The 20,824-nt window shown below is 41.3% G+C and overlaps 1 protein-coding gene across 6 annotated transcripts in view; it reads right to left on the bottom strand.

Annotated features, from left to right (window-relative positions):
* Nucleotides 1-20,824, bottom strand: part of GRHL2 (grainyhead like transcription factor 2) — a 65,534-nt gene that overhangs the window by 5,757 nt on the left and 38,953 nt on the right. For 4 of the 6 annotated variants that reach the window (XM_071738076.1, XM_071738078.1, XM_071738082.1 and 1 more), the window contains 6 exons: nucleotides 18,780-18,938; nucleotides 12,905-12,992; nucleotides 12,678-12,817; nucleotides 10,472-10,503; nucleotides 8,928-9,022; nucleotides 2,936-3,021 (listed from right to left, as the gene is read on the bottom strand). In XM_071738076.1, the coding sequence (XP_071594177.1) occupies nucleotides 2,936-3,021; nucleotides 8,928-9,022; nucleotides 10,472-10,503; nucleotides 12,678-12,817; nucleotides 12,905-12,992; nucleotides 18,780-18,938 (600 nt within the window). The remainder of the gene's footprint in view (nucleotides 1-2,935; nucleotides 3,022-8,927; nucleotides 9,023-10,471; nucleotides 10,504-12,677; nucleotides 12,818-12,904; nucleotides 12,993-18,779; nucleotides 18,939-20,824) is intronic. The other 2 variants (XM_071738080.1, XM_071738079.1) reach the window with 2 other exon arrangements.

The following is a 20,824-nucleotide window of genomic DNA, read 5'->3' as shown; positions in this document are numbered from 1 at the left end:
GGGTGATAGGACGAGAGGAAATGGACTCAAGTTGCACCAGGGGAGGTTCAGATAGGATATTAAGAAAAATTTCCTTACTGAAAGAGTGGTCAGGAACTGGAACAGGCTGCCCAGGAAAGTGGTGGAGCCACCATCCCCAGAAATGTTAAAAAAACATGAGGACGTACAACTTCAGGACATGATTTAGCTGGCATGGTGGTGTTGGGTTGACAGCTGGACCTCATCTCAGAGGTCTTTTCCAGCCTTAATGATTCTACACATATAACTGCACAAGCCAGTGGAAATGCTTTCTCTGCTGGAGTCAGGAAGACAGGAAGGGCAACATCTAGGCTGGCTGAAGCACAAAGGAAAACATCTTTGCCATCTTATTTCTGTGGAATGGTCCAGTCTGTTGCCTCATATTAGCTGGGAGAACACACACATCAACAGGTATCTCATAAACTGTGGTCTAAGCAAGCTCTGTTGAATTCAGATGTAAGCTTTGAATTCTAGAAAGACTTTGGGAGATGCTTGAATTTCCTCATTTAGATCACCTTCTTAAATATGCAATTCTGCATAACATAGGGCTAGGGTATCTCCTGATATTCACAGAGTTAACCTTACTTTGGATCAGTTTCAGAGCAGGATTTAGAGCTGGTCATTCACTACATATGTGTGATGATTTGTGGTAGGCAGTTTTTTCACTATTCTTTGTTGATCAAGACTGACTGGTGTAGGATGCAAACATCTTAAAAACAAACCTTTGCATAAATTTCTAAGATCTACTGTATCTTTGAAAACTGAGACCCCTAGATACTTGCCAGACAAATGAAATCTGAGAAGTAATCTGTTTGTTCATTTGGCATGGGGGTATATGAGAGAATAAAAATAAACATAGTATCTGACAAAACAATAGTATTAATCACAGGAAAGCCATAGGCCACAAATAGTGATTGAACAAAAAAAGAACCAAAAAAGTGAAATCCGTAAACAGAGAAGGTATGATTCAGGATCCCTGGTGCTGTATAATATTTATATTATACAGTTCCAGGGCTCTATAATATTTAGAGCCCCAGTTTCTAAGTTCTTACTACTGAGGTTAGAATTGAGTATTTAGGATGTGCACAATTACAAAACTACGTGATTTGCTGAAAAGACTGTAGAGAATATTAAAGAGTATGTAATTTGACAGCTTTTTGGCATTGATTTATCAATGACATCCTGCCCAAGAGAATTCAAATTTTCTGAATGTGTTCCTTCCAGTGAACTGGGACATTTTACAACAGATCAGATTTCTCTGGTGCCAAAAACATGCCACTGAGTCAGCAGCTGTGCTGACAGAAGAATGCAGAAACCTTTCCTGCTTCTGCACCAGCTTTGTTTTTATGATACACAGTGGCTGGAGAACAGGCATGGAGAGGCACAGAATATTGGAGATACTCATGTTCACTTGAAAGGTTACTGAAGGACTACAGCATACTTTTAACTTCCATAGTAACAAAAGATAAAATCATGGTACAACTTATCACGAATCAGACTGCAGCCTCTTCAAGCAAAGCCTGGCTTTTTTTATACATGATGTTCTGCAAAACAACTGAGCTGCAGTCACAACTAAATAACAGGATCAGCAAAAGCACAGTTAGGAACATTAGAATGCACCTGAGGCTCCTCAGAGATACCATGATCTGAATAGGTATTTTAAACATATTCACTAACCCACAAATCTTTTTTTGCCTTCTGCTACCGGCCAATTATTGACCAAATAACTCAGTCTTTACTGCATTCAAAGTGTTCAGTACCTGTAACAAAACACTGAAACAGTTTCTAAGTGTTATATTCACACTTCTAGTGCTCAGCTGAGCTCTCCAGATACACTTTAATACCTTTCCCTCTTCTTACCTACAAACAGCCAAGGCTTGAAATCAACTCAGCATCCCCCCTGCCAATCTTATGTTACTCCCCCCACCAAAGTAGGTACAACCATCAATGTTATCTTCACTCTTCTCTCACCAACTTTCACACCTCTACTAGCCCTCACCTCATATAAACAGGATTAAATGTGGAAATGGCCACTCGTGATCATAGATAATAAGCAAAAACTGAATTCCAAGAAGCAGCAAAGTGGCAGGCTGGTAGCTAGGCCACTCTGGAAGTGAGGGCTAGAGAAGGATTTTGGGACAGGAGGTATGAGTCTGCATTGGCTCAGCACCTGCCTCTTATATGCTGGAAAAACAATTGCACAAAAGCCATATGAAACACACATGGAAAAAGTGCATCCTTGGGCTTTTTCTTTAAAGACAACTGTAAACACACTGATGGGCATTAGAGAACACTCATTCAACAGGCTCTGAAACATCAGTTCAGAAAGAAGTATTTCAGAAAATAGAGTATGCACCTCCCTGCCTCCCTTGCACTGGTTATTTACTGTCATTTCTCAAGGCTCAGGTCTCCAATAAATCAGCTCTGTGAATCCATTTAATCCCAATAACCTGCTGACAGCACTGGACTCAGAACACACCAGCATTTCAGAGGCTTGCTCCAGAAAGACTTTATTACAGAATGATTTGGGCTGGAAGGACCTTAAAGACGATCTAGTTCCAACCCTCCTGCAATGGGCAGGGAGACCTCCCACCAGATCAGGTGTCTCAAAGCTTCATCCAACCTGGCCTTGAACACTGCCAGGGATGGGGCATCCACAGCTTCCCTAAGCAACCTCTTCCAGTATTTTACTACCCTCATAGTGAAGAATTTCTTCCTAATATCTCATCTAAATCTACCCTCTTTCAATATCAAACTGTTCCGCCTCATCCCATCACTATGTGTCCTCTATGGAATGCTTTTAATATATTTCAGAATAACTTCATCTTTACATTATGTTTTATCTCAGTAATGCATTGAAAGCTTTAAGATTTTCTTGCCAAGACAGACAAACAATGTGAGGACAGTGAATACTTACTGCTTCCATTAACCCCTTTACTGTGGGTGATTTCAGCATCAAAGCATCAAATACTTCATCTGTCTCCTTCCTCACATACAAAAGCACTGAAACAGAAAAAAAGTCAAGTTTGGAGTAAGATCAAAAAAATCAACAGATGAAACACCCCATATCAAGTAGAAAAACAAATATTAATTCATCACATATGAAACAAAGTGCTGAAGATGGCTTGGTTTAAAAAAAAAAAAGTAATACCATCATTGATCAACATGGGAGATACATCATAGTTGCTTTGAAAACACACAAAGAAAATTCAAGGAATTTAATGTGAGGAATCTATATCTTTAAATATTTAAACCTCCATTTACTAAAACTAGAGAAGCTAAAAAGCATTGAGACCCTCTCCCTGGGTCATAGTACAAAGTACACAAGCTATGTCTTCCTCAACCTGTGTCTTGTCTTCCACGTCTCCAGCCTTCATCCAAAAGGCTGGGAAAGTATGTTCAGATAAGACAAGCCTGGCCTGCCTTTAGCTGAGCCTTTAGAGCAAAGTCAACAAAAAAGAAGACAAATAGTTCTCTCTGACACTACCACATGGATAACTGCAAATGGGGCCTGACCAATCTTAAAATAAACACTGGAAAGCACTGAGTCTAAAGTCATTTGAGACTTTATAGAGGAGACATTCAGAAGCACATCTGAAAGGCAGGCATTTACCTGCATGCTCAGGTACCCAAATCCATTGGGTACTTCTGAAAATCTCCTTCATGCAGATGTCCTGCTGGCTCTTGGTTTTCACAGGTGCAGTGCCTTGCCCTCTCTAGTTCTTGTTCTGCCCTCTTTGACTTGTACAGGTCAAAGCAGGAAGTTTGCCATTACACAGCAAAAGCAAAGCAGACAGCTAAATAGTGAATAAATATAAACACTGGAGAAGTGTTTTAGGTGTAATCTCACATGACTCTGACAAAGTAGTAGGTTAAATAAGATGTTCCACAATCTAGTTCCCTAAATAAACTTCATTTTCAAGTAGCAATGCTGCACATTAAGCACAAATACACACGTACTGTTAGTTATTTTATGTCTGCGTGATAAACTACATTGGTAATTTTTATTTTTTTTTTTTTTTTTTGTATGCAGAGAAAGATATCTCTTGAAGACACCAATCCTTGTTGCCCAAAAGGCTTAATTGCCCACTAGAAAACCCAACAAAGAACTTGCAGATGAATCAACAGAAATTATGGCATTTTTTATGCCAAAGCAATTGTTTGGAAGCTCATTGTCAGGTCAAGACTGTAGCAGGATGGACTCAGGACCATCTGCAGACAACAGAAGCTTCTTTGCTCAGGTTTAGAAATGACTGAAAAAACATTTAAAACATGTGCAGATCAGTCACCTGTCTTCTTATACAAACCAGAAGAATGGTGTTTTTTTGCATCTTTCATTCAGAAGCATGAGCCACAAAACTTCTATCACAGGCATACGGAGCCACATCCTTTTCACCAACATTTTGGTAATTCTTTAGAATGTGCCTGAGAGTGTGTTTTTAAAGCAGCCCTTAGGAGAAGGACTTGGGGGTGCTGGTTGATGAAAAGCTCAACATGAGCCAGCAATGTGCACTTGCAGCACAGGAAGACAGCTGTGTCCTGGGCCAGTTCTGGGGTCCCCAATACAAGAAGGACATGGAGCTGTTGAGGCAAGTCTGGAAGAGGATCACAAAGATGATCAGAGGGCTGGAGCACCTCTCCTAAGAAGACAGGTTGAGAGACTAGGCATGGTTCAGCCTGGAGAAGAGAAGGCTCCATGGAGACCTTATAATGTAGTGGCCTTCCAGTACCTGAAGGGGACTACAGAAAAGCAACCTGGTCTAGTGGGAGGTGTCCGTGCCCATGTAGGGGGGGTTGGAACTAGATGATCTTTAAGGTCCCTTCCAACCCCAACCATTCTATGAGTCTATAAAGGATTTAGAAGCTGAGATAACTTTGAGTCACAACCTATGTAACTGGCAGAATGTAAGAGAACAAAAAAAACTCCACATCAGTAGTTAAACTTTACTGTGTTTGATATGTTTACTTCCATGAGCTAGCACTTGCTCAAAGTACTAATTTTACCTCTACCAACACTTTTATCAATTTCTTGTGACCAGAGGGCTGTCCTGGCTTTTCAAACGTCTGGACCTCTGCCAGCCTTAATAATTACAAATGTATCTGGAAGAAGAAAAAAACCACTTGGTCCAACGTTAAAGTTGAGGACATTGTACAAGTGCTTTAAACCTCTGTTGTGCTTGACATGCCAGGCAACATTACACTGAATGAAGGATCCATTAGAAGGACAACAGGGAACTTGAATCACAATTTATACACACAGGGAACCAGGATTAGTAAACATATGAGGGACTGTTGTTACTTTCTTTCCCCTGACAAGTGTGGAAATCCCAGCTTTAATTCACTAAGGCACTTCTTCAGAAGTGACTTCTGGTGACAGTGATGCCTCAAGAAGTGCCTGTCTCATCCCTGCCCTTATGCTCTGTTACTCTGGCCTGTCTCAATGAATCTTCCCATGCCCTGAACTCTTGAAGAGCACATGCAAGTGAAAAAAAGAACCCTCTTTTGAATTGTTTTTCAGACAGATTAGGTCCCTGCTGCAGTGTACAATGTAGCCCCACAAGCCTTTGAGCTGGCCCACAGCAGGAGATGCAACCAGGGCAGAGGGAAGGGGCTGCAGAAGCTCCACTGGGCTCAGCAACATTGCCACTGAATGCCAAGTCAGTGACAACTCATATTTAAACCCTCTGATCCTACTGTCACTGTATTTTCAGCACATAGATGGTCCCACTTTTAATAGGACCAACTGCAATATTTGGAGGGGGACTGGGGGGGGAAGAAACAAAAAGACCCAATCTTTTATGAGGCAATGAGCTACTTTTGACAGAAAGTAACATAAACTGAGATTTGCCTGACTTCTACACTGATTGGTCTCAGCACTTAACCTTCTTGCCAGTATTGAAACTCACTGTAGTCCCTAATGCTCTTTAGGTATTAAAAAGAATTGCAAAAACAGGGGTGATAAATGTATCCTTAGTTACTTAAGAAATAACAGTGATTAAAAAATTGTGGAGTGGCAACCAGCCTTTATGAAAGGTAAAGGAGGTTGTTGCACCTGGGAGATAGTGGGAATCCAGGCTACTGAAGTGAGGATTGAAGTGTGAATGAAGAACTATGTTAGACAGCTCTTCTGAAAGCATTAACAGCTTGGCTCTCCACTGGCAAGTCTGCCACAGCAGAAGAGAAGCAACAGACACATCAAAATGAAATTATGGACATGACAGGTCAGTATTCCTCCTGCTTGGGCCACTTAGTCCAAGCCCAGGCATTACAGATGCCCGGATTGATACCCTATAAGTAAGCACTACAGCCTTTAAAAAGAAGTCTCTGGATGGAGATGTGGCACATGTTAGACGAGGCAAGTAGAGCTGGTATTTGTGGCCTGGCTTTCCTTTCCTGTATTTGGAGTTTTCATGAATTGCTGAGTCACAAATTCCCTGGGCGATAAGAGTTCATGCTGTCCTCCACAGGGATGGTTCACAAAACCCTGATTGTTATGGATCCAAAATGTTTCAAAGTAGTTTAACAAGACTTTCCTGAGAGACAAAAGCTAGACAATGTTACTTTCTTCAAGCTGAGACCTACAGAACTGGTATCTCCCTGATCTGTGACACAGCTGCTGGATTTATAATTAGCGGGAAACTCCTTATGAACTCAGTAAGGGAAAGTGATTTGAGAACTCTTACTCAGACGTCAGAACAGAAAAAAGCCACAACTTTAGCCAAGTAGCTAGTTGTACTGCACACCTGGTACAGATTAAAATACTTGATGTTTCTGTGTTGGGCACTTTTACCTCCCTTAGAGATGAAAGAATAATTCAAAGACACAGCAAACCTGTGTGACAATATGAACTCTATTTTACCAATGGCTTGCAAACTTCTTCAGACCTGTTCTCTTGAAGCTCTCCCTTTAAAACTTCTGTTTCTATCAGACAGTATTACAATTAGGTCCAACAGCTGCCTCTGGCCCCTCACTTGGTGCTACTTACCTGCACTGCTCTCATAAGGAGCCACCTTGGGTTTACATTGCTTCTAATGCATATTTTCACATAGCAGACCTACTCACTCTCAAACATTACACTGGTGCCCCATCTGTATCAGCTATCCAGAATTATTGATTCTGTTGTACCCAATATATCTGGGAGAAAAAAGCTTCTAGTATGGCAGAGCTGAGAAAAGCAGTAGAACATTTTAATGCCCCATGACTCCTGTGGCAAAGACAGCATTGTCAAACAGGCAGATTCAGCTGAGCTGCACTCCATCAGCACAACCCCAGATGAAAGGATCCCGAATGCAGGAAGTTCACCAGAGCAAAGGCCATGCTGGAAGAAGCTTGGCCTCAATCCAGCACAGTCCAAGTTGCAAGAAACACTGAACAGGAAAGAGATGTGAAGACAGGATCATCCAAACCTCTCTGGTTACATGTCTCTCCTGAATTTAATCAGTTAACACAGTTTTGCCACCGATTGATAAACTTTTTTTTTCTCCTTTCAAATCTTTCCCTTTAGATAGTTTCAGTTATGTATGATATTAAAACAATTTACCATTAATAATCAAAGAAGTAATAAAAGAAAGCCAGTTGCCCAGGCTTCCAGCTGGAAAACCCAGGTGAAAAGAAAAAAATCAACTTCCATGTAGCCTTTGTGGCTGTCCCCTTCTGTCCGATGAAGCCCTGACAATATGAGTTTGGTCAAGGCCTTGAATCAACCAGATGCAAGTCTGTGGTCAGTACTGACCTCACCTAATTCACTGAAGATTTAGTTAAAAGAATAATATGTCCACATTTATTCCAGGAAGATACCAGTCTCCATCCTGTAATCCTGTAAGCATCTTCTGGTTCAAGTACACCACCCTAACCAGCAGAGAAACTTTGCAAATGCAGGCTCACAGAAGGTTGTTTCTATAAAGCTCAAATGAGTCTTAACACATGGTGCAACTGAGAACAACTGAGCTCACTTCTGTATCTTGTTGCTCTGATGTCTCACAAACTGATGGGTAAACATCAAAACATTTCCAAGTTTGAATTATATAAGTTGGTCAAACCTCTGGAACCTTCAAAAAACTTACGTGGCAGAACTCTTGAGTCAGAAGGAATGACATATATTCCCCAGAGTGTCTAACTGTTGCAGTGTAGGAAGTTATCACCTATAACACTGCACCAGAAGCAACTGAACACAAATTAGATGAAACCACCATCTGCTCATCCTTACCTTCAGCACAAAGTTTAACAGCTCTACCTAAAATACTACTTCTTTGTTACTCAGCTTAAGCTTCACTGCAGCAGACTGTAAAACAGGATTTAGATTGGTATAGCATAAGAAACACAACTGTGGTAATAATAATTTAGATCAGTAAAAAAGTTAAGGGAAACAAACTCTCAAACAATTCAGGTCTGCTGGGAGATGCCTTTCCATGCCTTGTATTTCTAATGAGGTAGGAAATTTCTGAGATTTTATGCAGGCTAATCTTACTCTGCAGTCTGCTTTTCTGTGTAAGATGTCAGTATTTGACCCAATGCATCTTGCATATTTGATTCTGATCCTCGCCAGAACAAAAAAGCTGAGGGAAAGTTAAAAATAGAAAACCACAGATCTGCTACTGGAACATTTACGCACTATGTAGCTTGGCCAAGGATCAAGAAACTTTCTAGCTCTTTTTTGTGTTTTATACACACTTATGTCCTCATCCTGCCTTAAGATAGCACAGTTCTTTATATTTTCTGCTTTAAAATCATCAGCAGCATTTGTTAAAATGCCTCCCTGTGTACTGGCAGTTTAATGATATATTCTCCCATCTAGCTCACATTTGCACTAGCATCAAACAACTGACTTGGGCTGAGCCACACCAACCCTTCCCAGCCTGAGGCCATGAGTGCCAGAGCATTATTTTTATCTGATATGATTTGGTTATTACCTCTTTTGAGGCCTTCTTCTTTCATTTGTTTCAAAGGAGATGGACCAAACTCCTCCTCCACAGGACGGAACATCCTCTTCACCAGGACACTGCTACTGGAAAACACACAACAGGCACCAGTAAACATGACACAGTAAAACTGTGCTACCAAGAGGAAAGGAGACAACAGCAGCAGTCATGACTCAGTTTGTACTTTGGCAAAAAAACCCAGTAATTATTCAAGTAGGATCAGACCAGAAAATGTATGGATTTGGCTTTTGATGCTCATCTGAACACTCCAAGCCCAGGCTCAAATTGCCCAGGCTGACTGGCTGGGACAGGTGACAGGAAAACACGTTCCAATGTTACATACTATTTTGAAAATCCCCGAGGCCTTTAACTGTTTAACAAAGGAAGGGAGATGAGGAGCAATAAACAGCTAAGTAAGCAGCTGAACCCACATTTATGCATTGATTCATCTCCTCTTTGGGGTTAAGGAGACAGCCCCAGGAAACACTAGGAATATTTCTAAAATCCAAGACCACACAAGCCAGTAAGTTCAAAGGGAATAACATGCTGAGCCACATCCAGCCTGAAGATGTGACATGCTCCACCAGGGAAGCTGAAGGCACTACAGCACCCCCATCCTTGGCATAGCTTTGGCAGGACTTGGCATCTCCTATTACTCTTGGAGGAGAGAACTGAAGCCAGTGTGCTTGGTGCAATAAAGCCCTTTGTTTCTCAAATTGCACTGTGAGCCTTATGAAGAACATAAGCTTCACAGAAGAATCAAAAAGAGTCTCATGTTTTCAAGTCAATGTTAGCTGCAGGTGCCTCACCACTCCCTCTCACAGGCCACCTTCTGCAGGCTTATTTAAGTGCAGTTGTCTTACTCCAAATTCTCGGATTTGTGGGTGCTCACTTGGGATTCAAGCAACTTCTAAGAATATGGGGCTTACACACATTGCAGTTAATACTGCCTGAACTTTAGTCATAATGTCCTCATTTAATGATATCTCTAACAACATCAGAGCAATTTTCCCAGTCCCTCCAAAGCCAGACAAGGGGATGCTCTCAGTTCCAGCCTTCCCCCATCCCAGGATCTCCTGTTCTCTTTCTGCCTTTCTCTTCTGGAGTTTGGGGATTTTCTCTGCAGTGACTGTATTTGTCACATACATGTGTGTGTTGCTAAACAGCTTCCATGAATAGAATGAAGTTCAGTGCTTTATTTAAAAATTCCTGGGTTTTTTAATTATTTGAGAACAGATAGAGGACACTTGATTGTCAAATACATTGTCCTGTCCCTGTATAGAACCTTATGGCCCTTTAAATTGTTTTACTCAGAAATGTAATAAAAAATAGATATCAAAACCAGCCAGCTCACATAAAGGAAAAGGAAGTTACTATAAAATAAACCTCCCTTTACCAATTCTACATATTATTTGTCCACCTATCGTTAATAAGGGGAGAATGGGTATCAGTTTTATCTGATTACATGTTTTGTGCCTGCTTTCTATGAGCTTGTATTGCTAACTGCAAAGCTTGTAAAACAATAAATGTCTTACCCTTCTCTCTCATCATCTGTATTATAGTAAACCTAGAATGGTGGAAAAAAGAAAAAACAATTATTCCCAGAACTAGATAGATGCTTGACAGATTAATTCAAAATGGAAAACAGGCAAGTGGTTCACAGTTTTTCATCAGTTGAAAATCCTTTTCCTTCTATAAAACACAAACATCTCTAGTTCTAATTGTGATCTGGAAAAAGTATGAGGTTACAAAAGCTGCTGTTGAATATCATCTAGTGGAAATATATTATAGGATTTTGACAGATGTTGCCATCTCCCCTGGTTTGTATCATTTTCTCAATTATTTTACAATCCCCTAAATCAGATCACTACTCACTTAAAATTACCCCTAATAGGATTTAAGCCACAACATTCAAAAGCTTTTGTGTGTATTTAATACTGTCTGAAAATCTAATTAAACTATAAAAACCTATATTAATCTACAGACCTAATGGAAATGCAATTCCTAATGGTACAGCTGAACTTCTTTGCTGCCAGAAAACACAGGCTGTGGACAGAACTGCAAGTCCAGACTGTTGTTTTGCAAAAATCAATACAGCTCACAGACACTGTGACCACATTTACAATAGCAGCTAATGTGACTAACAATGGCAGGGGAGGTATAAAATCACAGCCTGTTGTTGAAGGCTTTACAGAACAGTCAGGCAAATTCCTCACACTGTGCCTGCACTGAGAGCTGCACCAAGTGAACCAGCATTCCAGCTGCTGAGTTGCAGTGCAAGTGTGGGGCAAAGCCAGGGCACCAGGGGCCCTGTACTGCTGGGGCAGAGCAGGGCATCTTGGGCAGGTTTCCAGCACTTGTGCTGGCAAGACTCAGAGCACACTTGGCTCTCAAGGAAAGCCTTCACTTCTGAACCTGTACAGTGAAAATAACTCAGAAATGTGTGTGTGTGTGCAATGTAGATGCCTGCAACTCATTCTGTGACCAGGACCTGAATGTGGCTACACTTTCATAATATATGACTCTTATACTAAGTAATACACACAAAAAATTAAAAGTTCAGGATAGCAAAAATGCCAATATGGCAACTGTACAGCAATAAAAGGCAGGGCCAAACACTGCCCAAGATCTAGCAAACTGGAGTGCCTTCCAGTTAGTTTGGAAAGTTGTTTACAGGATTACATATGCTAAGGAATGCTTCCATCTTCTCCTGTTTCGAGACAAATCCACAGTCTGGATGGGAAGCCACGAGGACAGAAGGTACACAGCACAGAGAAGTGAGTAGGTGTCTTTCCCGTTTTGGAGAGCAAGTCATCAACAGCTGTGACTGCAGTGTCTGCACTCTGTCCTTTGCTCTACCATAGTTCTCACTGCTTTAAAATAAATGACAGTTCCAAGACTCAGTGTCATTTCATCTTCATTATTTTAATATTCTGCAGCAAGATGCATATAGAATTTCCTCATCTACTATAAACAGATGCATAAAGGTCTCATTCTACTCCTTGTCACGTTAGTAAGTAACAGATTCACAATAAAAAAATTGTCAGACCTGACCCTCCAATTCAGATTTGAAACTTCCCAGCAAGTAATAAATTGGTCTTAAAAGAGACAAGTCAGCAAAGACTTTCTCACATTTACTGGTGATAATGACTGTCAATACTGACTATTAACATTAGCATGATAGATTTTTACTTTGTAGAGTGAAAATATTTTCTTCCAAAGAATTCCCAGCTCTAGGTGATGCCAACAGAAAACGGGGAGTGGTTTTTAATGAGCCTTTTAATGAGCTCTTGAAGTCCTTACACAACATGTAAGAGCTCAGTGTTTGTTTTCAGTTGTCACAGGGAGGGGGACCTCTGCTACCACAAGGTGGCACTTCGCTTCATCCAACCTAATAGCACACTGAAAACAAGACTTTGTTTCAGTCTCAGATCAACCTTTCGTTTCAAAATCTATCTGTTCCATTCTTTCTTCCTGGAAAAAGAACGGCAAAACCATAACAAACACTAAGTAGTCAGTTGTTAATGAAGTATAAACTCTTTTTTATAGTCTTTTTCACACCTAGAACTGGAAAGGCACTTGTAAGGTCTTTTTTTAAGTGACTCACCAAGGGCTTCATTTACCAAAACAGGAGCTGAAACCAATAACCCCAGAAAGAGTGCTTTGCTTTCCTAAAACCTGCCTCAGAGCACACATGGCTGGATGACAGGTGGGCAACAGTTTCTCATTATCACTTCTTACCTGTCCAGTTCTTTGTAGGTTTCCAAAGTGAACATCTGGTATGAAGAGAACTGGCTGGGAATCCAGGTCAGCCATTGTTTTGAAGAAGGTGATATCGCTCTTTTTTTGCAGAGGGAGTGCACTCAACTTCCCTTCAGCTGCTAAGAGGATCAGAAAGCAATGTGGTTATAAGAGGAGGCATATTAAGTGTGACTTTGTCCCATACTAGAAAAGTTCATCTTACTCACAGTTGTTACACGAGGCTTGGGATGCCTGACCTTTGCCTTTCTTCCTGTTCTGCTTCCTTTCTTCATCTCGGATTTTCCTTTCTGCTCCCTAATGAAAAAAGACAACCCAGAGATAATACCCAGACAGGCCCCTGTGAGCATCGTCTGCTGCGACGCCTGAAACTACAGCGATGGACACAGCAAAAATGCTGAGCCAGCAGTTATCCCATTTCAGATAAATGTGTACAGGCTGCTGGGAATGTCCCAGCTCCTAAGCACTTGCCTGTGCTAGAAACTCAGGCTGGCACATCCAGCAGCCCCCAGGGCTGGAGACACCAAGAGGAACATAGGAAGATGCTGGCTTGCAGAAGATGGGATGGATGGCGTAGGCAGCGTGCAGACTGTGGCAGGGCTGTTGCCACCACAGCTTGTGCAAAAGGCATCCTGAGCCCGGCACCTCTGTGATGGATAGAGTGCTCAGGCCAAATACTTTGTGTATGTACTGACATAAAACACCTGCAGGATTGCTATCATCTCAGATCATGTCTGTACTAAGTTTTTCCCTAAACTCTACTCCACCCACCTTGTCTGGGAGTAGCATTGCTCCACTGTGGCCAACTTTGTAGAGGCCTTTGAGATTTGTCAGAGCAAGAAGGCTACACTGATAGGTTGCCAACAATGCAAGGGCTCTTACAGAAAAATATGGGTATTGCAAAAAGGGAGAAGGCCTCCAGTAACTGCAAAGCAATGTAGCACTGTCTTAGTAGGCCCCAGTAACTCCTGGGAAGTTGCAGGCTTCTATTATGTAAATACTCTCAACAAGTTTCGAAAATAAAACTTGTTATTGACATAAAAAGCAGCAACAACTACTTTGAAGTTCTGACTTACTTTATAAATATGAATAATCATGTTGTAAAGGGTATTAAGGATCCATATGCTCCTAGACAGTCAGCACGCAAAATAAAGATTTTTTCTAAATTTAAATTAGAAGTTTCTTTAAAAGAAAGGGGAGGGAGGTAAGGAAAGCCAAAATTATACACAAAAGATGGCAAAATTCACACATAAGCCAGTGAACTAAGCCTGAAAAGAATGCAAGGAAAGATACACTCCTGGCTGTGATTTATCAATAGATTTCCATAGGCTGAAAGACATGGAGAAGAAACAGCTCTTCAAAAAATATGAAGGTGTCTCATAGGAACAACATCTCTGAATCCAGGTCCCAGTCCAGTTGTCATTGACTTCAAACACAGAAGACAAAGGATTCAGAGTTGTGCCCTTATCAAATTGTTTCTAAGGGCACATCTGTGTCTGTAAAAGCTACCTGTTCTTTGGCAGAAAGCTGAAAAAATATGCCTCAAAACCACTGTCGTGCAGAGGTCACAACTCCAAGAGCCCTGTGCTGCACAAGGCAGCCCTGCCAGGCAGCCACAGCCCTTCCTGCCACTCTGCTGCTCACAGGTAGTGGGATGAACCTGGAAAGTCATTTAGTCCATGGCAGCAAGCATGTGTTTCCTCTCAGAAAAGCCAAAATTTATGAGGACTCAAATCTTTTACACATAATAAAGAATGTATGTTTTGCTGATCTTCCTTTGACATCCTCTGCATTTATAAACTTTGTAAAGCTTCAGGGCTTTGTCTTCATTCATTCAAGGCAAGACACCCCCAAGGTGCAGGCAATCTCTGAGCAGGACAGTCACTCCCACCTGCCAGTGCTTATTTGTGCCACAGTGCAGCAACTGCAATACCCACAGAACCACCTAACAGCCCTTCCAAGCTAGAATTCCACTTGGCACACTGCAGGGGCCAGCCAAGCCTCCAAGATGTGCCTCATTGTTGCAGATGCTGAGACAATGGATCACAGCACTCTTTTTGCACAGCAGTGCATTTCTCTGGACAGTTTTCACAGCTGAGCCACCTGATGCATATCTAATATATCAGTTTGCATATCTCTTCAGGACAGAACTAAAAATAACCTTGTCATAAAGGGCTACAAATTAGGCTCTGACCAGTCAAATAATTGAATGAGTTTTTTGTGTTTTCATTGATGTCTGGACTTCATATAAATGCAAAGAATATTTTTGCTACTAACCATTAGCAATTGCAACCTATGAACTTGAATCAATTTTTTTTTCCAAGTCTTCAGCTCATTATGCTTATGTCTTGCATTCCTGGGCTGCATCAAAAGAAGCATGGACAGCCAGTCAAGGGAGGCAATCCTCCCCCTATACTCTGCTCTTGTGAGAGGAGTACTGTGTCCAGTTCTGGAGTCCTCAACTCCTTTAACATGTCCAGAGGAGAGACACTGAAATGATCAGTGGGCTGGAGCACCTCTCTTGTGAAGACAGGCTGAGAGAGTTGGGCTTGTTCAGCCTGGAGAAGAGGCAGCTCCGAGGTGACCTTACAGAGACTTTCCAGTATCTGAAGGGGGCCTACAAGTAAGCTGGGGTAGGGCTTTTTACATGGGTGTGTAGCAAGAGGACAAGGGGAAATGGTTTCAAACTTGGAGAGATGTAGGTTAGACATTAGGAAAAAAACTCTTTCGTGTGAGGGTGGCTGCCCAAGTAAGTTGTGGATACCTCCTCCCTGGAAGTGTTCAAGGCCAGGTTGGATGGGGCCTTGAGCAACCAGGTCTGGTGGGAAGTGTCCCTGCCCATGCAGGGGGGTGGAACTGGATGATCTTTAAGGTCCCTTCCAACCCAAACCATTCTATGATTCTAGCCAGTCTAGCAAAGCCCTTACACTCCTAAGGACCACTCAGATCACCACTGTGAATCTCATGTGCACACCTGTTTCTAACTCAAGGCTCAAGTGTTCCACATCTACTAGAACAGGCCCATAGACTTCAACCTTCTTCTCTCTAAAGCTGAAGATTAGTAGGCAATACAAGATGCCCAATACCCTCTGATTATCCATTTTCTCTATGATGGTCCACAGTAAAGACTAGGGCAGGAACTGTACATATTCCAGGCAATACAGATTCAAAATTTTCAGAGTAAAGAAAACAGAATGAATTTATTTTAGTTTTGGAACAATGTTATGGTATTTGCCAAGTCAAATGTTGCTGCTTCTTTTTCAGCAAGGCTATATAGAAAATACAGAAAATCAACATAGCTCTGAATGCCCAGTTCTTTCACACACTGTGGCTAAACACATCTTGCAAGATATAAATATAAATAGGCCTGGTAGCAAGTTTCCCTGACACCCTACTTAAGGAATATTACATTCTCTTATCAGAATGCAGCATCAGTGACCTGTGCATGATAAAAAGACTGCAAGGACAGAGAGAGTTAACACTGAGAAAACAAGAAGTTCACTTTAAAAGTTGATTTTAAGATTGTCTATTAGAAAACAAACAGGGACAAAATACTAGAGAACAAATAGGAAGCAAGTGCATCTCCATACATTTATGTCACACAGAGTCCCACAGATGCACTATCACTGCAGAAAAAAAAATTTAAGAACAATGTCAGGCACAGAAATGTTTTTTCTTTCATGCTTCAAACTAAGATACATTTCAGGACTCAGGAAGAAGGAACTTACTGTGCAGTTCCTCTGATCCAGATAATTGTAATAAATCAGGAACTTCTCTCATCAGCTTCTCTTTGGCATTGTCAGATTGAGGTAATTCATACTTTTCAAATGTATAAAAATTATAATATGTTTGCTGGGTTTGGTGTTTTTTTTCTAAGATCCTGTAATATTTTTTTTAGTTAATCTTGACAAAGAGGTCGACAATAATTGTCTAAGCTTCACAGCCTTTCCTCACCAGGCAGCAAACACTGCCTTGGTCACTAGAGGTCGACTCTTTCAGAAGTTACTCTAAGAAAAGAGAGACTTAGCAAAGGCCCTCCACCTAGAACCCACGCAAACCCTGCTCCACCTCAACCACTGCCAGGGTTTATTTTGGCATCTTGGAAAGATGAAGGTAGCCAGCCCCACCAGCTACCTTCCTTGAGCATGAGGAATCCTCCTAGTGCTACCAGCAAGTGGAAATTATCCAACCATTTCTTAACTTACAAAAGCACCATGACAAACCAATGTCAGTGAAGAGACTGCAGCGTAAGTGAGGGGAGAATCAGGCCTTAGTCTCTTTCCCAGTGCCAATTAGCACTAACTTGTCATGCAAATTTACCTCAATAATTTCCATTTGTGCAAATTTCAGCTGTGCATTAAGTTAATAAGCTCTATGTACACGTATACATTTATATTCTCATGATGTATATCCTACTATGGATACCCTGGAGCCCTCCAGTTCCCACTTTCAATACAGTTTTCATGTGGATAACATTTTAACTACCCCTGTGATCTTTTCTTCTACTTTGTGACACTTTTGATTAAAAGCCTGAACATTCATTTCCTGTTCTCCAGTCTGTATATTTGAAGTACCAATTAAGCCAATAGAGGTGACATGTATTATTCAGAATCTCTACCAGTTGTGTCTACAGGTCACCCTTGATGAGTTTGTGCTCTGAATTTCCTTTTTTTTTAAATAATTCAGAGTTTTCTAATTGCTTTTCAAAAGCAGGTAGATAAAAACGACTTGTTACTTTGATATTTACGGAGCTTTTAACATCCAGCTGCACCTTCAAACCTCTAAATATTTGACATTCAAAATTACAATTAAAAGCATAACATTTTGACTGCAAGAAGACCCCAGTGCATACATTTACATTCATTATTTTCAAAGTTTTTGCTCCACTTACACAACTGACAGATTAGCCCTCAAGATTCTGTTGTCAAGACAGCAACAGGGGAATGAACTGAAAAAAGGGGAAGGAGCAGCAGCACAGAGACCTGGAACAGTTGAACTCCTACCCTTTCCATTAAAAAGTTAATGCTACGTATTGCCTGGGGCATGGCCTTTTGCCTCACTATTCCCACCTGTAAGATGGCAAGACTAATTTGGATGGATTTCCAAGTCACTTAAACAGATGTAAGATTCCTGAATCCCTGAACTCTGACTAGAATCCAGGCATCAGTTCTACCCTGGGATCTCTTTTCCAGCAGGGTTAGAGTCATCAGCTGGCAGGTGTTAAACACAACTGAAATGTGGTCACACTCACATGTAAGAACCATCACTGAGACAAGATTTCTGAGCAACTGTTTCTACCCAGTGATAAATACAGCTGACCATGACACTGTCAGGCATGCTAAGTCATGATCTGTGTTTTGGTGCTGAAAAACCTTACCAATTCCCACAAAGGACTGGGGAAACCCCACTCTTAAATTTTGCCAAAGAAGGAAAAAATGAAATAGTTATAGTTAGTTAGCTGCTACATGGGAATGGGTAATACATTTTTGCAGTTTATTTTTAATAGGAAAATTCCACCAACATAAAGGTCTCACTGCAGTTTCCAGACTAACAGTATGTAAGGAAGTAGGGAGGGCATGGCATTTGCTGCATTACTGGGACTTTGTGTTTTCCAGCATATCAGAAAAGAGCTTGGAAGGCTGAGAAGTGCATTTCTCTATTAGGGACCTCTCCACAAAGCTTACACAATACCTATCCTGGCTGGGAGAGCCAGGAGAGATAACATGACCAGACTGTCACTTGTATGAGCCAATGGTCAGCAGTGACCTTCCAAGTAGAGATCTTTACGTTTGTGGTTTCTATAACTTATTTGATATTCCTACATCATGACATATAATATGCTGTCCTTAAACAGTCCATCTGTGGCTCACAAGCTCAGGAATCACTGCCAAAAAGGCTGTAAAACAGTAATTATAGCCTAACCTGTTGGATTTATAATATAGCTGGTCCAAATTATATCATGAAAGACAATTCTTTAGGAAAAGAAAAAACACTTAATTAGGTCTAAAGTATGGCACTAACAAACTGCTTATCAAGGTTCCTCCTCTACTCATGGTAGTTGGCTATCCATGGCTTTCCACTTACCTTGTCACAAAAAACCTTGATCTGGCAGTAAGCTCGGTGGATGGGTTTATTGCTGCGGTTGTTGTAGCTGTAAGTATCGATCTGGATCATCAAAGGAAGCCCTTTCACTCCTTTTTGTGAGGAGAAGTCTGTGCTCAAACAATTCACTGTGATGAAAATCTGTGTGCGAGAGAGATGACTTTTAAAATGTGCTGCAAACAACTATCAAACTCCTGGAAACACTTAATAGCAAGCAAATGAGAAAATAAAAGCAGGTAGCACCCTCAAAAAAAAAAAATTTAGCTACAATCAGCACACTGGCAATTCACATGTTTATTTTCTGATTTTGTCCTAAATTCAGCAAAAACGCTCCCACGCTGGGAAGAAGGACAAATTTTATGACAGGTATTGATGCATCCATTTGCATCAGAAGCTTATATTTGAGGTGAATCACTTGATTGCCCCAACTTACCATGCTTTGGTTCACACCAGAGAGCTCAGAGTGCGTGAGCTGGGTTCTTTTTGGAAGATGTTCTAAGAGCCCACCTCACATGTTCTTTCTGTTTGTGGCTGCCCAGTCTGCAGTAACTGACTAAAGATAATCTGAGATAAAATCTCTTAAAAAGTATCTCACATGGATGTCAGGTCTTTAGCCCTGACTTGTTCCACTCTAAAACCTGTTTCATACCTTTGCACTCTTTGCTAACACAGACATAGGAAGACCATCTTGCATCATCCTTTCCAACTATGTTTTGGCCTGGCATGTTCTTCTGACAGCTTACCATTTAAATTCAGTGTGGCCAAAGAAAAGTCCTAACCTCCACTCCTCCCTGTCTCCACACTCTGACCAACAGTACTCCTTCCTCTATCCCATAAACAGATACTCCTCATCTTCACTTTAAGGGCCCTTCACTATCTTTCTTCAGTTTCAAAAATGCATCTCATCCTGTCTTTCAGGAGGAAGGAATTTCTCAAACATTTCTTCCTACTTCTTCTTAAAAGTCCCCCTTACCATGTAGCATCCATGCAACTTGACACTGCCATGGCTCCTGTCAAGCCCTGCCTGCCTTTGCCTCAGGAACCCATCTACTTCCCTTCTGCAGCCCCCATCACTGTTGAGAGGCACTTGCTACCTCCTGCTCTCTAAGATCCACCGATGCCTCCTTTGCCATGATATAACAGAAGATATAACCTTGCAGAAGAGCCTCCCACCACCAAATATCCCTCCCGGATCAGTAAGCAGAGTGAAAAAAAAAGGTTTGAGCAACCAGAATACCAGCATCCCTGAAAGAAAGGCCTGAGAACAGAGAAGGGCTCCAGTAGGGCTGATGGGGGGCACTTTACCCTAATGGCAGAAGTTAACATTACAGTCGGGGTTTTTAGATTGTTTGCCTGACTGAGCTAATGGCACCTCCGCGTTTCTGCTTCTGATTGTATCACAGAGCTGCATTTACAAATGAAATAGTTGAACTTTAACTGCGGGGAGAGGAGGGAGGTGGGGAAGGGCCCTAGGTGAAACTCTGATTTTTGAAGCTGATAGTGTTATTTCTGTTTCAAATTACAACTTGGTCTCCTCCAGCTCCAAAGGTAAAGTGTAGCTATGTATATATGTAAGTATGCATATGCCTTTGAAATGCCTGAATTTTCATTTGCCTTCAACTCCTTTACAGTATCAAGGTAATGCTGTAAAGCACACGTGGACACAGAGCAGTGGAATGAGTTTTAGAATAAAACACAATCTGGTCTTTCTATATTTTAGTCCGTACTTCTGCACATGGATTTTTTAAACTGTACATTAAAATGTGAGAGGGGATGTGCAGGCTTTTCCATCTGCTCGGCACTGCATACATCCACCACCTTTGCTGCACACTGCACACTTGGCTGAGAAGTAAAAAAAAAAGAAAAAGAAAAAGACCTTGTCCGACCTTACTCAGCTACATAACACTGTGCGTCATCTCCTCCACTGCCTCCAGAAACAGGGAGCAGAGTAGGAGCGGCTGGGGAAGACAGACTGTATTGTTTTAAGAGTCCCCATACAGCAATAACAGATTATTCAGCATGAATAA

The sequence above is a fragment of the Heliangelus exortis genome, chromosome 2 (genome assembly GCF_036169615.1).
Source record: "Heliangelus exortis chromosome 2, bHelExo1.hap1, whole genome shotgun sequence".
Lineage (NCBI taxonomy): Eukaryota > Metazoa > Chordata > Aves > Apodiformes > Trochilidae > Heliangelus > Heliangelus exortis.
Note: the sequence above shows the minus strand (reverse complement) of the source record. Positions and strands in the feature narration are given on the sequence as shown.